The sequence below is a fragment of the Athene cunicularia genome, assembly GCF_003259725.1.
Source record: "Athene cunicularia isolate RWA chromosome 14 unlocalized genomic scaffold, athCun1 chr14_part1, whole genome shotgun sequence".
NCBI lineage: Eukaryota > Metazoa > Chordata > Aves > Strigiformes > Strigidae > Athene > Athene cunicularia.
In genome coordinates this window covers 1,680,023-1,697,916 of record NW_020799118.1, presented here as the reverse complement: position 1 = coordinate 1,697,916, position 17,894 = coordinate 1,680,023, and the positions used below count along the sequence as shown (strand labels likewise).

At 37.7% G+C, this 17,894-nt stretch overlaps 1 protein-coding gene across 23 annotated transcripts in view; it reads right to left on the bottom strand.

Moving 5' to 3' along the window:
* The window catches only part of RBFOX1 (RNA binding fox-1 homolog 1), a 1,263,570-nt gene that overhangs the window by 22,774 nt on the left and 1,222,902 nt on the right, over positions 1–17,894 (bottom strand). For all 23 annotated transcript variants that reach the window (XM_026858910.1, XM_026858934.1, XM_026858919.1 and 20 more), the window contains one exon: positions 9,782–9,846. In XM_026858910.1, the coding sequence (XP_026714711.1) occupies positions 9,782–9,846 (65 nt within the window). The remainder of the gene's footprint in view (positions 1–9,781; positions 9,847–17,894) is intronic.

The following is a 17,894-nucleotide window of genomic DNA, read 5'->3' as shown; positions in this document are numbered from 1 at the left end:
TTTTTTTTTTTTTTTTCGTCCTACCTAACTACTAATAATGATGCTGAGGTAAAGAGAAAGATGTAGGTATTCTGCTTTCACTTAGGTATCCTGATTTCATTTCCAGAAGATAATGCATCTCCCACCTCCATCATTCCAGACCATTTCGTTAAATGCTGCTTTCTGAAATTTTGAGGCAGGTCTCGGAAGCTTATGGAGTCAAACCCCGCATCAAAAGAAATTAAAGTAGCTACTTCTGTAAATACTGCATCCCAGAAAACATTACAGCTCATCTTGATTGCCCAAGGAAAGGCTGATTGTCCATCTGCCTGGACTCCAGAAGGTCCCGTGCCATCTCTTGCTTGCACAGCTGTCTCATGCCCCAGAGTGTCCCAAATGGCACTCAAGCCCTGTGTCCAGGAGGCTTAACCAAGCCCATGACTTGTGACTGCCAGGTTAGTCACCTCTGCTTTTTATTTGTGTCTTCTTTGTGCTCAGTACAGGACATTTCAGTGCGATTTAGCCAGAGGCAAGATGTCTCTAACGTAATTCAGACTGCCAAAGACAGCAGGAGACAGTGAAGTGAAGAGATCTCTCGTTAAATTTCATCCTGCCACCAGTTACACAACTTCTTGAACAGGAATAATTCATTTTAATACCAAAAAAAAAAAAAAAAGCACTTTTCCAACAGTGAAAAGCACACCTTCAAGAAAAATTAGGAAAAAAAAAAAAAAAAAAAAGGAAAAAAATCCCTAACTCTTCTGGACTCTAATGGAAATGTGCATTTCCAAGACCAGCGATATACCTGTATTATTGCATTTACTCAGATTAACACACACACACACACACACAAAAAAAAAAAAAAAAAAAAAAAGAAGAATGATCAACAGAAGATACTTTCTCATAACATGTATTATTATGTGCTTTCCTCAGCGGATGGACAGGCATCTTTTTTTAGCCCTTCTATTGAACTAACTAAATATCCCATTCTGATGCTACAAGAGAGACTCCTCTGAGCGTAGCCTAACATCAATGCTGTAAAGCATGTTAGGGAAAAGATAAGGTGCCTGCGCTGTATACAGTGCTGGTACAATTCCTCGTCTTGTGTATGAACTCCCCCTGTCTCTCCTCCCATTCCGCCTCAAAGACTGTTAAAGAAATTACCCAGTACCAAATTGGTGCGATACTTTGCAGCTTAGCTTAGTTGCTGCGTGACTCTAGGTATAATCGGGAAAAAAATTATGTTTTAATATATTGCTAAAGCATGGATAACGTGTTACGTCCCAACCGGTGGAAAAATACGTAGCCCTTTGACCCATATTTTAAGTCTACACCTTTATTTCCTCGCTTATTTATCTTTTTAAATCAGAGCTATACAAGTACACTTACTTCGAATTCATATTACCTGCTGCGTGCGTGGAATTTTTCTCTGTCTGAAAGTTTACATAATCTATTACACATGGAACAAATGTATTTATTACTAATAATACGATACACATATTCTAAATATACATATTTATCTGCAAGAGGAAGACACGATTTTTAAGTGGATCTGAAAATTTTGAAGTGAAATCTAAAACTAATAGGTGAAGATCTGAACACCACATAAATCGTCAGTTCAATCCATAGCGACCTCAGTGCCATAACTGCGCTACGATTATTTGCCTTTTCCTGCGATTAACAGCGTCTAAACACTTAAGCTAAGCCCTTGACAAGTAATCCAGTAACTTTACTGCAGAAGTGCTCCATGGTTAGCAGTGTAAACTGAGGTCAGTATGATTCAGGCCTGTGAATTAAGGTTATTTTGGAATTTTTATCATTTATATTCGAAAATTTTATTACTATAGGTTGGACATGTTTTCCACTCTCTTTAGGGCAAACTGCACAGCATTTTGAAGTCAGTCTTGTGTAAAGAATCAATATTTTACCCAGTGAAATACATCACAAAATAGATGTTTATTTTGTTGGGAGATTCATTATTTATGTATATTGTCATCTTTAAAACACTGTCTCATTGAATCGTACTTTATATTTGTTTCTGATTTCATAACAGCTATTATGGTTTAACTAGTAACCACCATTTTATCCACAATAAAGTCCCCTAATATACAGAGGTATAATTATAAACTTCTTTAGCAATTATGAGTAACAACAATTCTCCCAGTTTAATTTATTTTAAGGTTTGAATGACTTTACAAATTGCTTGACAACATAATTTATTTATATCGCAACTAGAAGACCAGATAATATGAACATCTTGCCAGGATAATTTAAAAATTCATTCAAGAAACACAAAATGAAGTTTAGAGGCTGGTACACAATTGGTTTAAATGAAGACCTCACTTTTTTTTTTTTTTTTTTTTTTTTTTTTTTCCTGCGTGTATATGTAACATCCTATAGGAGTTTTCACAGAAAAAGTTGTTCTTCAGGATATATGCATAAAATTTCTACTCCCATTCCGGCTGTGCAGTATTGTGACAAACTGCTGTTTTGCCACAGGTATGTTCCTAGAGTATTAGAAACCTGACAAGCCTAAAATATGTGGAAAAAAATTTCTATTTAAATACCTATAGACTTCTTTGAGGTGGGAAACACTGCAGTAAAAACATGCAAGAGTGTAAACTGCTTCTTTCTCGATTAATTTAATCTGCGTAGTTATTTTAAATTTGTTCTTCTAACGCTTCCTCACCTCGCCTAAAACACATTACAAATTATTACATGGCTAATCCATACAGGCTACACCCAATTCATTCCGTAGTTTGTTAATAACATTTAATTCCTTCACCTTCTCTCTGACTTTCCCAATGCTCTTAATTCCTTCTCGCTCTTAAAGCATCCACAGCGGAAGCAGCCAAGTTGACAATATTTATAACATGTTCTAATCTGCCTCTTTGTGGTCTATCAGGTCAATGATCTGAAAACTAAAAAGTGGATAATTAGACACTGACATGTCCGAAGGAACCGGACTGGTCTATCATGTCACAGGCACTGACCCAATAGACTGTAACAGTTTTGGTCTGTTGGATTAGGGATCAATGTTTTAGTAACAACCTAACTTCATATTTATCCAGTCTGCTGAATACGACACACTGAAAGATTTTTAAAGTTATACTTTCTTTCAATATCCTCTAAGAGTGAAGCCAGGATGAACTCCTAAAGAGCTAAGTCCTACGTTAAAAATGTTAACCAATCCTTTTTTTTTTTTTTTTTAATTTTTTTAGAGGAAAAGTATACATGAAAATCCATCATAGGAATATATTTTTAATCGCACTTATTTACTACAAACTTTTATTTTGGAAGTAAGAAACTCCCACGTTAACACTCATGATATATAACCTGAGGTAGGCTTGATGTACCAAACAAAAAGAAAGAATATTGAAGCTGATACGTAAATGTGAACATAGGTGAACTGAGATTTTTTTTGAAAACGATAAGCATTTAACATCTCCCACTATGTTCAAGAAGAAATTAGCAGTGAAAGTTCTCAGCGTTTTTAAACTTGGAGCACTTTAGGAAGCCAGGTACAGAAATCCAGGCTTTAATGTTCCCCTGCCTTCTCTCTCAATTTTTTTTTTTTTTTTTTTTTTTTTTTTTTTTTTTTTTTTTTTTGTGATCTCCAACGTGGATGACAAATTAGATTTTACAGTAATAGCCAAGCCTTTCCTTGTCTATGAGGATTCTTAAAATATCCCTTGGTATTGCAGTGAAGGACACTGGAAATTACAGGAAGAGAAGTAGAAGCGGGGCATGAAGAATACAGGCTCTGACATGATAAAAGTTTCACACTCGGTGTTTAGCATCATGCTGAGCCAGGAACCCTAAGCCTCTTCACTACTGTTATTACCTCAGTTTTGAACTAGTGGAGTCATTTTAATCGTTACATGATCTTACACACACGTGAATCAAGCCTACGGAGCATCAGAAAACATGTTAATTCTACCCAATGTTCAAGGCACGTATTAAAACATCAAACTATATAAATTAACTTTCTAAACTTAGTAGGAGATTACATTTAATGAAACAGAATTGCTTGCCATGTTTTCCTACATTGATATGACTCCCTGTGTCTCCCCCGATAAGCATTATATCTGCAGTATTTTAGAATGAAACATGTTTCAATCATTTAAAAGTACTCAGCAAAGTATTTCAGCAAATTCCTATCAAATTGCTCTACATGAACCTCCCTGTTCATAGAATTTTAAACTATTTGGTAATTTTTTTTTTTCTCGTTCTACTACGTTCTCTATTCATAATCATGCATTTTTAACTAATTCCTTCACTAAAAGTTACTGTTATGGCTCTAACATGAGTCGTATACTCCGGTCATTCCCCAAACTGTGATCTGAGTGATAAATACGGATTATTAAGATGATGCCAGTGATCCTCTAGTTTGCCACAGATCAGATACAGACATAAAGACATACGAGCCTAACAGGTAGATGTCCAAATCCGTTAACCCTCTGTAACAACAAAGTGAATGATTTGAGTTTTATCTGCAAAATTAGGGAATAAACAATCTTTAGCTACCACACAGGATAACCAGGAAAAAACTAGACCAATCAAACATCACCACGTCAAACCTAGGTGTCTTTTCATCCTCAATATGTGAGTAGCTTAGGATACGGGCAACGACTGTTGCTTATGTTTCACCCCGTTCCTCAAACTTCTCCATTTCTCAAGATTCAACTTCTATACTGAATTTTAAAACGGTTTGAAGGTTCCAGCTGGGCGAAGAGTTAAGTTATCGCTAGAGTCTATTCTTTTTCCTCTTCCAACCTGATTACTGTAGCAAGTGAAACTGTGTATAGAAGCTCTTTTTCCTAAATCTTAGGAAGTTTTCTCATGAAGTGAGTGCAGTACCGCATTTAAAGATATTTATCCCTCTATAAAATTAATGAAAAATTAAATTCTGATTGAAGACGCTATTATATATGCTCTCAAACCCTTATTTTTTAGTATATGTCACTAGTAAGATCCTCAATAAGAGAAAATACTTTGAATAATACTATAGTGGGTTTCATTGCTTATTCATAAAATTGAAGATCTTCAAGTCTACAATATACAAAAAAAATCACCTCCATCTGCAGAAGCTCACATTTTATAGTTTGTGGTTTTATTCTTCATTCTAATTTATCATTCTTTAATAAGCATGTTTCGAATTAAATCAAATTTGTACCTATTCTATTTTAGGATAATCTGACCACAAATATCAAGTATTACTCTCAAATACTTGCTGAAAGAGAACTGGAAAACATCTTCAATTATATTTCTGTAGCCACTAGTACTTTGACAAAAGTGAATACTCCACATAGGCATGTTAAAAATGCAAATTATTACAATCTCAGGATTTTACCGGGAGTAAGATTTCAGATCTGGAAGATATATGACTTCCGTATGATAAAATCTCCTGTCTCAAATTTCATACAAAATCCCGTGTATGACCACAGAACATGGAACACAAACTGATAGTGGGGAAAAAAAAAAAAAAATTATAATACAAAGTGCTATGTGCAAAATATTTTGGAGTATGCCTTATTTGCTTTTAAAAAATATTATTGAGGAAAAAAAAAAAAAAAAAAAGAGGTCAGCTTCCACTGCTGGGGGCTCTAATCCTGACAAACAAAGACGTACGTGGGAATCTTCCCACTGTTTGTAGTGAGGTTTCAATTTGACACTGTATTAGAAAAAGGGAATTAGGCTCAGAGCAAAATACCTGTGTATGTTTGTGTGTGCGGGTGCACGTGTGTGCGTGTGCGTGTTTGTGGGTGGGTGATGGATGGGGAATGTGTGTGTATATATGAATACACAATCATACATATATAAACACACATAATTAGCATTGTTGAGTGTAACAAGGGTTAGCAAGCAGTTACCAACAAAACGACTGCCTTTCAGACAAGGCTAGTTCAACTATTACTGGGGTTTTCTCTTATCATACTACCACACACAATTCCATAAATATTGCTGACAAAGTTCATATGCAAGAAAGGAACATTTTTCTTACTCCGATCGAAGATGCAATAATCAAATCATAAAACACAAAACCAATAGCCAATCAATGTGAATAAGTCTGCCCATAGGCTTAATTCAAGCAAGCCATTCACTGAGCTATGTGATGGATCTGTCAAATCCAATACAGCATTACAGACATACTAGCAACATCAAGTGAACATGCAATGACAAAATGACAATACGCCCCACTGCCATGCTTTGACTTATTTCTACCTCATAAATATAAAACTTGATGACTTTGCTACTTTAGACTCGGACAGAAATCTAACTAATTTTTTACGTTTAAAAATATTACATGAAAGCTGAATAAAAGCTGTGCGCACATTTTATTGCCATCTGATTTAGTGTCTTTTGCACATCCTTACACTTATTTCTTTCTCGGTTTAAAGACTTCGGTAGGCAAAGCTCCAGAATCATGAAGAACGTCTACAGACCGGTAGGTCCCCTTTTATCAGAACTGGAAATTTTATCAGAAATATTTTAAGCGTTGGAAAGTTAAACATAATCTTTTTAAATCCACTTCTCCAAATAGCTTCAAATCTCTTAAGTGTGATTTCATATGATGATAGATCACACAGTATAAAAATCCAATTCTAAATTATATTTTTTTTTTAGGTTGTATTCAGTGATTATATTGCTTCGTTAAAAAAAAAAAAATTCAAAACAAAACCAACAACAAAAACACCCCCAAAATGTACCTTTCTATTTGTTTGTTTTGTTTTCCAGTCCAAAGAAATGACTGGAGGAATCTGCAAGGTCTAACCTCTGTTGTGAAATTGGTTTTAGGAGTACGTGATTTGTCTTAATACTCAGGGGTTTGCATTGATTTGTTTCATGAGATTTCCTTGCCACCTGATTCTCCCCTATATATCTGTTCTTTGCCCATTTCCAGCAATATCTCCAGCTGTGACAAACAAGGATACCATTGCATTTCTTCACAATAGAGCTCTCTTACAGTGATCATTATCTATTGACTCGGTGTATTGATTCTGGAGTCCCAAATCTTTCTGTTAACCTTTAGTTTTAATTTACCAAAACATGTCTCCAATCTAAAGATTTTTCTCTTTCCATCTCCTGACTTAAGAAGCGCATCAAATATGGAACGTGGCCATTCATCGTGTCTATGAGCTGTGATCCAAAAAAAAAAAAAAAAAAAAAAAAACTTTTTTTTTTTTTACTGTCTGGTCCTCACTTCATTTTTCTGGGCATTGTTTACACATACACAGCAAATATATTTCATGTGTAATTAAATTCAATAGGGGCTCAAATCAACACGAAATAAAAGTCGTCTATAAGGAGATACGGAATCTTTAATATTGTCAGAGGACAGCAGATGGTTATTACATTGAGAAGAAAAGATACAAGCAGTGTTACTGCACTATATTTCAGCATTTTCAATATTAATAATTCACACCAAAAAATTGCTAAATTCATTAAAAAAATGAAAAGTTAATCAAATTAAGCAAACTGTAGTTGTGAGTAATCAGAGGTATCCATGTTTGCACATAGTTTCCCATATGCAAAGAAATGTTTGAGCAGATTGTTATTTGTTTTGTTCTCTACGCTAGCTATAGGATTCTCCCATAAAGAAATTCAGTTACAATATTTGTAATTAAGACAAGGAACCGTATTCATTTAGGGGAAGCAGATCGAAGATAAGGATTAACCACATTTAAAAAGAGAAGCTCAATTAAAAAAAGAAAAAAAAAAAGCCCCAAAGATAGAAATTCATTTAAGATATTTAAAATTATGCAAGCAAAGACAGGTTATTACAATTCTAATTATACACAAAGTGTATCTGAGAATTAGACATTTTTTCAAAAAAATAATTAAGGGTTGTAACAACTGCATTACTACTGATGCCATCTCCAGTTTCCTTTACAGCATTTAAGAGCACTATCTTCTTAGACAAATCTTTTACTTTTTTTTTTTTTTTATCAGCATAACTCAGTGATGTTGACTCTCTACCCATAGCAGAACATGTGACCAACTGACGTTTTATCTTACAGCATTTGATTTGGTTTAGGTACATTAATTCATAATTAAAGCATTTAAAAGTCATCTTGATTCCGTTTCTCTACGTAACGTATAGGTTTTCAGAAATTCATTTATTTATAGTAATAAACACCCTAGAAAATGATCCAGGGACACCTGCATGGTACATGGCAAGAAATGACTAACCACAGGAGGTTATTTATGATTTTGTCCTTTCAGTTTAGGAAGTTTTTAGAAGCAGGAATTGGTTTACATTAGAAGCTCGCAGAAAAATACTAGAGCTGCGACATGCTAACACACCTTTGTGGAAATGAAATGAAACTACTGAGTAGCACTTCTCCTCTGTAGGTTACCCTAAGTAGAAACAGTACATCGCAAACAGAGTGCATCCAGCACAGAACTAATTGATATTACTGACCCAAAATTAATAGAAAGTTACTTGCTTACCTGTCTGACACAGCATGCCTCAGCCATACATGCAAATTATTTTATTCACATAACTTTAAAAAAAAATATATCTTCATTACCCAGAATAAGCATTTGAAAGGCAAATATGCATGCATAGCATTGTAACATTCATACCATGGTACTCGGTTTTAAAATTACAGAATCCATGAACAGCACTTCAATCTAAGAAATAGTTCACTGAAATTTCTTAATCTGTTGATTTCTTTAAAAAAAACACCAGAAGCATTTAAAACAATGTCTAATTTAGCATTGAAAGAAATTTTTCGATACATATTCAAGACTTAAGAACTGATCTCCATGATTCCAAGGGGAAAATTTTTCTTGTATCGGGAATTGAGGAGGGTGACCTTACTCCTCGCTACTAATGCGAAGAAAAATAGATGCATGTATCTGTCTGCCACAGTGTTCATCCTCTCTTTGCGACTGTACGCTGTGCAAGTACTTGCAAAGTATTCAAGGTAGCATAGATTTTGTTAAGGGTACAGTTTACAAAGGAAACATAGGATCTTCGTCCTTTTCATTACAAAATCATGTCCACACACTGCAAAGACTTAATTTTATGCCATCTGACAAGATCCTATTCCTACTGAAGTCAATCGCCACTTTGACATTGACTACAAAGGGGTCCAAATTTTCATCTTGCAAGAAGACAAGTTAATTTCTGTGACATCGCTTCTAGTTTACAGAGGTTAAGTCTTTGCGTGTTTCTCTTACGCCGATTTTAATAAGCTTTTATTGCTGGTATTATTGCCACCAAATGTGTTTTACATTTTGAGGATAAAAATACAGAGCAAAAGAAGAATAGCTGATTGTTTGACAGTGTTTCAAAAAAATCAAATGCCTGGAAAGAAAGCAAGTGGAAAAAAAATACTGTTTTGCCTTGGCTAGTTCAAGCTTAGACACAGCTCATTCTCAATTTCCACTGACTAAAACACCGTCAATGAGAATTGAGGGGACTCAATAGATTCAGGTTCTAAATCAACTGAAAAAATAATCCTAAAACGAATAATGATCTTTAGTAACAGATCATTGTGAAGCTATCCGTACATTTATCTACATTGTACAAGGGTCACAGACATGAACGGGATGATCTACAGCTTGGGAATGTGCACATCTCATGCCTGATTCTCAATTAAGGCCTAAAAAAATCTCTCAATTTATGGCTATTCATGGATTATAATAAAACAGCCTGCTTTAGATATCACGATTATCTGCAGAGCAACAAGACAGTTATGAGACTTCAACAAGGCAACTTTATAGAATCATCTTCCAACTTCCACTGGTCAAATATTTCTTAGCAAATATTTATTATGAAATGACACCTTACCTGTCACTGTAGGCAGCTGCAGTGGCAGTGGCAGGCTGGGCATACCGGTAGGCAGCATAACCACCCTGAAACACAAACTCATGCTCTAACTGGATTGCTACAGCACCTTAAATAACATCTTGCAAAAATTTAGCAACAACTGAAAGAGTACCGTCGGGCCGAAAGTTCACTTAAGGGGGTTAAATAGCGTAGGAAATATTTCCGTGAATCATTACGCAAAATTTATCACCCCAAACTTGTACTTCTTAAGATCTGTCCCAGATACCAGGAGAAAGCAATGAACTGTCGTCATCAATGTAAGATTTTTACAAGACAATACGACATTCTTACACAAGTTTTCAAGTAGCAATTGTTCTTCTGAATGAGGTGTATGTATCTTAATAAAGCAACGCTGAATTTAAAAGAAAAACTCATCTGATAATCAATTCTTTGGGACAAAATGTGATTTATCCTATCCGGCTGATTAAATCTATGAATTTGTTCACTCCATTAACACTTAATGTTACATAGGTTTCCGATTTATACCTAAAATCACAACGAAGAAGCAAAATTCTCTTCTTCCATGAATTAACATTCAGTTGTATGTAACAGTAATTGCAGATGTTCAATTAAGCAAACAGGACAAACAAACACACATTTGAAAGGAATTGTGTGCAGTGATGCATTGATTATCAAACTGTGAAAACAGCGGAGCTTCCTGTGCAATGGACCACGGTGTTATATCAACCATTTCAAAATGATCTCAGCATGCCAATTAACGAACGCAGGCCAGGCTCCGCAGATAACACAAACACGATTTACGTCCCAATTAGAATTCACCACCCCATAATCCTCTGGGACAGGGGACTTTTTGTATTGCCTTTCCCACTTTCCCTCACCTTAACAAAGAGTTGAATAAGAAAGGATCAGATCACTCAGCTTTGAATAAAATTCACTCTTTTGCTAAAGTGTTCGCTTTAATGGATTGATTTTTTTTTTCCCCCTTTTTTTTTTTTTTTTTTTTTTTTTTTTTTTAAAGGCTGCGTTCACACAAGATATTATGCTGAAGCATGAAGAATGGCCTATGATGTGTCAACCTTTACTGTAACAGTAGCACATTTTTAGTGCGGGAACTTTTGTGCGTTTTCTATTTTGATTTTACAAATAAAAAAAAAAAAAATTCTTTTTCAGAAAAGCAATTTCAACTACTTTTACGAGCTATTTCCCTTTCTATACTTTGCTTGGCAGAATCGCTTTCATCCCTAACACATGTCAACCTTTGCGGGTTTGTAGATTTCAAGCAGGTTGATTTGGAAAATCAATCATTCAATTGATAATGCCACATCACCCTAAGAATAAACATATATTACATACACTGACAGCTCATTAGAAACTCCAGCCTTTGAACTGTCGACTTACTCAAAGAATATTCTTTCTGATTTTTGGTTTTTTTTTTTCAAGTGCTCACACAATACAAGATAGTACATTTACCTCCCCACTCCTGGTCAGCCCCCTGCCAGCAGCAATTGTGTCACACAACCACTGGAATAAGGCGGGTGCTTTCATAACACTTTTTGTGCTCTCTTCTGCACCAAGCTGCTTCTCTGGGCCAACACGGGAGCATTGAGACGAAATACTTTCTCATTTCAGATCATTTGATTTTTATAAACCAATAGAAGGCTATTACCGTCAAAAATGTATAATAGACACATATTGCTTGCAGGGCTGAAGCGTACAGGCAATCAGATGTCAAATAATGTCACCAAGTGCAAACAGAGCCAGTAAAGAGTGAGCCTGAGAGGTGATAATGCAAACTGCACACTTGGCCTGGCTTCTGGTGCAAGAGAAAGGTGAGGGATTATCCTAATTTATCTGTTCTCCCCTTCTGGTTTTTGAGTGCTAAATATAGCATATTTAGTTTGTTTTTTTTTTCTTCCCCCCGCCTCCGAGTGTTGATACGAGGGAGTACAAATGATCAAAGGTATGAAAAAGATATTAAACTTGTTTTCACGATCCAGATGCTGAAAATGTGTGGCAGACTGCAACTCTTTTTTTTTTTGTACTATGACGTGATTCTGTTCACCGCATGTTTGACTCCTAGGCTTGTCCTGTAAGTCCATTTCTAAAAGCCCTTAAATGTGAGAGCTGCTTCATTTCAATCCAGCTGTGCACATAATGATTCCCACTACAGTATGGAATTGAGAGTGGCCATGAAAAGTATCGTTTCAGTGTTCTAAATCAGATAAAAATGAGACAGGCTCTTCACATACTGGCTGGTCTTAAATCTGGGGATGGTAGGCTCCGTGAGGATTGTTTTTCTTTCCTTTATTTAACTACCGCTAAAAACTGGTCAGTCTGTGAAGATGGAACCTTTCTTGCTCCCTAAATATAAGAATTACGTTCCGTTTATGCTTGCATTTTGATTTGCTTTAATCAAAGAATTGCTGCTGAACAATGAAGCTGAAATCTGAACTTCATGATGCTTTGGATTCAACTAAGACACTTGTGAGTGTCCTGGAAAAGCCTGAGTCTAAAGCAATAAAAAGAGATTGAAGTTATTGAATTTACCTGAGTTCTTTGGAGAACTAAAATGCACGATGCATGTGGTTATCAGGAAAATCGTAATTCCCTACCAACCCACATCATGATTTTTATTTTTAGCATAGGCTATCACATAATTACACATTAAACCATTCTTAAGCAAATTATTCTTAGGGGGGTTGTGTTCTGCAGTTTTCATATTAAGTTTTCTTGCAGTTTTGCTTCAATTGCTTCAAGTGATTTATCACTGAAGCAACAAAATACTTGCAGGTGGACTTTTTACTGGGAATCAGAGTGGGAATCTGATGCAAACCCCTGAACTCTACACTTAGGTGAGATGCTTAACTTGACAGTTTTTCCCTAATTCTGAACTTGGCTGGTATCTTAGATGAAGAATACACTAGTAATATTCACTATATACACATCTCTTGAGTAATATATTAAATATTTCTCTTTATGCCTTAGACTATACTGCACAATAAAATTATGTAATAATCACATAATGATACGTAACAATTTTCAGTTCTTATGTTTTAGAAATGTTTTAGGAATGCTTTCCCCCTCCACCACCCCCTCACTCCGTACATTTAAACAGAAAGTGCCTGACTGTTATGCTTTAAATTATTATTTAAAGGAAATATGGAAAAGATATTGGGAAACAATATGGGAAGCAGGGGAAAGATGGGAAATGGGAAAGATTGGGAGGGACTCCTTATCAGGAAATGTGGGGATAGGATGAGGGGTAATGGTTTTAAACTGGTTTGGTTTTAAAGGTGATAAAGTTTGGTTTTAAATGGTTTTAAAGGGGATAGAGTTTGATTAGATAGAAGGAAGAAATTCTTTACTGTGAGGGCGGGAGGCACTGGAACAGGTTGCCCAGAGAGCTCCCGAAGGAGAAGGCTGGGTGCTCACCAAGGCACTTCACATCATTTCCCAGCAGCCCTGGCTGACCGGGGAGGTCCCCACAGGTTGGAAATTGGCCAGAGTGATGCCCAGTTATAAGAAGGGTCGGAAGGATGATCCGGGAAATTACTGGCCTGTCAGCTCAACTTCGGTGCCCGGGATGTTGACGGAGCCGCTCATCCTGAGCGCCGTCACACAACACGTGTGGGACAGCCAGAGGATCAGGCCCAGTCAGCACGGGGTTATGGAAGGCAGGTCCTGCCTGACAAACCTCATCTCCTTCTACCACAGGGCGACCTGCTTATGGGATGAGGGAAAGGCTGTGGATGTTGTTTACCTTGACTTCTGTAAGACCTTTGACACCGTTTCCCACAGCATTCTCCTGCTGAAACTGGCTGCTCGAGGCTTGGATGGGCACAGGCTTTGCTGGGTAAAAACTGTCTGGATGGCTGGGCCAGAGAGTTGTGGTGAAGGGAGTTAAATCCAGTTGGCGGCCGGTCACGAGTGGTGTCCCCCAGGGCTGGGTGTTGGGGCCGCTCCTGTTTAACATCTTTACTGATGATCTGGACGAGGGGATCGAGTGGCCCCTCAGTCAGTTTGCAGATGACACCCAGTTGGGTGGGAGTGTTGATCTGCTCGAGGGTGGGGAGGCTGCAGAGAGACCTGGGCAGGCTGGAGCCATGGGCTGAGCCCAACGGGGGGAGTTTCACTGAGGGCAAATGCCGGGGGCTGCCCTTGGGCCACAACAACCCCCAGGGGGGCTACAGGCCTGGGGAGGGGCGGCTGGAGAGCTGCCAGTCAGAGAGGGACTGGGGGGGTGACAATGAGCCAGAGTGTGCCCAGGGGGCCAAGGAGGGCAACGGCATCCTGGCTGGTGTCAGCACTGGCGTGGCCAGCAGGGACAGGGAAGGGATCTGAGCCCTGGGCTCGGCACTGGGGAGGCCGCCCCTCGCTGAGGGGGTTCAGTGTTGGGCCCCTCACCCCAAAAAGGCCATTGAGTGACTCGAGCGTGGCCAGAGAAGGGCAACGGAGCTGGGGCAGGGTCTGGAGCACAGGTCTGATGGGGAGCGGCTGGGGGAACTGGGGGGTTCAGTCTGGAGAAGAGGAGGCTGAGGGGAGACCTCCTGGCCCTCGGCAACTCCCTGCCAGGAGGGGGCAGAGAGGGGGGATGAGTCTCTGGAGCCAAGGAACCAAGGACAAGAGGGAATGGCCTCAAGTTGCACCAGGGAATGTTTAGACTGGATATTAGGAAGCGTTTCTTTCCAGAACGGGGTATTGGGCGTTGGAATGGGCTGCCCAGGGCAGGGGGGGAGTCTCCATGCCTGAAGGTGTTTAAGAGTCGGGTTGACATAGCACTGAGGGATCTGGTGGAGTTGAGAACGGTCCGGGTGAGGTTAATGGTTGGACTAGATGATCTTCAAGGTCTTTTCCAACCTTGACAATTCTGTGATTCTGTTGTGGATACCCCCGGAAGGGTTCACGGCCAGGCTGGACGGGGCTTTGAGCATCCTCATCTAGTGGAAGGTGTCCCTGCCCATGGGAGGGGGATTGGAACAAGATGATCTTTAAGGTCTCTTCCAACCAAAACCATTCGATGATTATTTCAAAAATTCAGCTGCTGTAATAAATTCAGCTAGAATAATTAAAAAACGTCTGCTGTCTTATCTGTGCTCCCATATTTGCTACTTCCAAAACAACAATAGCACAATGTTACAGCAGCTTAAGTTGTCTTAAAAAATGAAGGAGAGAGTCGATACAGTCCAATTATAGGGATGTATCTCACTGATATAAAATACTGAATGGGACACTCACAACACTAATTGTTGTATTTCAAGGGAGATGAAGAATGTCTGTGATTTTGTGATAGAATCTGGAAAATAAAATGCAGCTGGTAGACCATTCTTATAATTTGTATACAGAGAATCCATTTTCTCACAGAATTATTTGAGTATTACTATGATTCTGCAAGAGTTTACATTGAGCATACTGAGTTTTTTCCATCAGTCGGGATGTCATGCCCGTGGTAACTTAGAGCCGTACACAGGCTGTTGCAATACTGCCCTATCAAGACACAGAAATGTAATAATTTGAATAAGTAAGGAAAGAAGGATGGAAAGAAAGATGTAAGAAAGGAATTTAGACAAATTCCCCAGAGCCACTCATTAAAATTTTCCTCTCAATGTTTTATACACCTCTGTGGCTCAGGCAAATTGAAAAAGAGCAGTGGGATCCATCAAAGATCAGCAGCCAGTTGTTGCAGAGAAATCGTCATCAATTTTAGAAAGAAACTACAGAAATTTTAGATAAGGTACCACAAAATGGAAATGAACAGAAAAATCAAATGCATCTCCATTTTAAAATAAAGTCTGTATATCTGTCGTAAGAATAATTTCCACAAAAATGAGTTACACACATGGCTAGCTATAGATTGCAAAACCATATATACATGTGCGCCTCCTCCTAAAATACCTAAATTACTTTTTTTTTTATCTTGATCTCAGATGTACTGACAGTGTTTATTGTAGATACAGATAAACTAAGTGACTCTAAATCATGGGTAATTTTTTTTTTCATTAGTTTTTCCTGTTATTAATGCATTCTGTGAATGCTGAGAATTGGTTTTCCTCAGTTTTTACTTCCTAAATTTCCTTTCACTCAAGGAACTCAAAGTATTTTGTGAACATTAATTAATCAAGGTTCAAAACCTTGTCTAGTGTTGAGAATTATTAGCTACAAATAGAGGAATGGGATTAAAAATGGCATGAATTATACCCAACCCTGCAGAATACAGAAAGTTGCAGTAGTCATTTCCCCTTGCTCCACTCACATGATACTGAAGTTTCAAGAGTATTTGTTCTGTTCATGGAGTATAACTTTGACTGGGAGAATTAAAAATAAAATATTTACCACCTCTTTCTTTGTGCTGGCTCAACTTCTGAAACAGGCCTACGTGAAAGGTTCATGTTATTCCTATATTGTGTTCCCCGGGGGTACCTGTTGCCTCAGAGCAGCTCTTGGTAATTTATCCAAACTGACACCACCTGGTTTAATTCCAACCATTTACAATCACCAGGACCGATCCAGCGTTTTCTGGAGTGTACTGTTTATATTACAAATAAAGATCGGAAAGATGAAATGACATTTCATCACTAGGTCTCAAAACTTTTAAAAGGTATCATGGAGTGTTCCAGCCCATAGAACACTATGAGGAACAGCCCACTGCTCCTCGGGGATGCTTTTGCTCTTGCAAAAGTCATTTCCCCGCTTCCCGTTCTGTTCCTGTGAGTCACAGGAAACGGCGCATCCTTCAATTTACAAAATACAAAATTCTTTTGTACTTATAAAAGAAAGACTGCGTATCCCTGCTTTTCACATGAGAATAGCACCTTTAAGGGTAGCTGATTGCATCAGTGGAGACTCCTACCTAATATCAAGGGAATGTTGCTTAGATAATTTTATCTCCTTTTTCCTTGGGAAAGAAATATGTGCACCACCCTTAATATCATCCCACCTTTGAGCTAAAGGTGACGGCAGTAGCTACTGATAAATCTCATTCCATACTCCCGATCAAAAAATGATGCCTTATTCTTCATTGGCAGCTCATTAAAAAAAAAAAAAAAAAAAAAAAAAAAAAATTTAAACCTACGTTCTTCTATGTTGTTGTGGACCCTCGCCAGCTGCAGTATTACAGGTCCAGAATCCTGAGAACAGGTGAGAAAATCTTGCCGTGAAGAATAAGACCGACTAACGTGCGCACTGAGACCGTATTACCAAGAGACTTCTGAAGCTGGTGATGACAGAGTTTGGAGGATGCTCGTATTTCTTGGCCTTCCCACGTTTTAGGTGTGGATAGAAGACTGACATGTTCTGACAACATTCTTTGTGACAATGGTAGAAACCCCCCAGATTTAAGATAAAGGAGAGCCATAGTGTTACCCTGTTATTCCAATCGCATAGTTCTGTCTGTTACTATTTTTTTTTTTGCCTCATTTTGTGCAGCGTATTTTCTTATTTTCACAGGTGTCAATCTTCATCTAGGAACTTCTGTATTTGCTGGCAGGCAACCTTAATTCTCTTTTAATGACTTTTTCTCTTAGTGAATCAATACTTAATTTTAAAAGGCCTTCTTTACTTCCTAATCATCTCGCTTATTTTTCCTACCCAAAGACAAATTTTAAAAGGAATTCAATAGCTCAGCTATTTCAGAAGCATTATTACATTCCATATAGAACTATATGAAATACAGAATATATTACATTACATCTAGAATCGTGGCTGTTGATTTTTTTTTTCATTTTAGACTCTATTTTCAACGAATTTTTATATTCCTATTCTCTTCTATTCTTCTGGTTAGTGTTAAGCAACTCTGGCTATTTGCTGTTCTTGGTTCATCCTGAAGTTTTAACCCAACCAGTCTCTTTTTGTGTCTTCCCTTCTTCCTTTCCACAAAATCTAGCCATCACAGTCTGTACTGATGGCCAGTTATGAAAAGATTAGCACGGTCCTTATTACTGCCAGTACTCAATATAATCCTATCAGAATGGAACCCACTTTGATCTACTTGTCGATGCATATTTTCAGTCTGGCTTTTCGGTACGATGTTCTTTTTGTTTTGCTTTCTGTCATATTTTTAAGGTTCCCGTCTCTCCAATCTACTATTAAAACCTATAATGTTTATTTAATTTGGGTG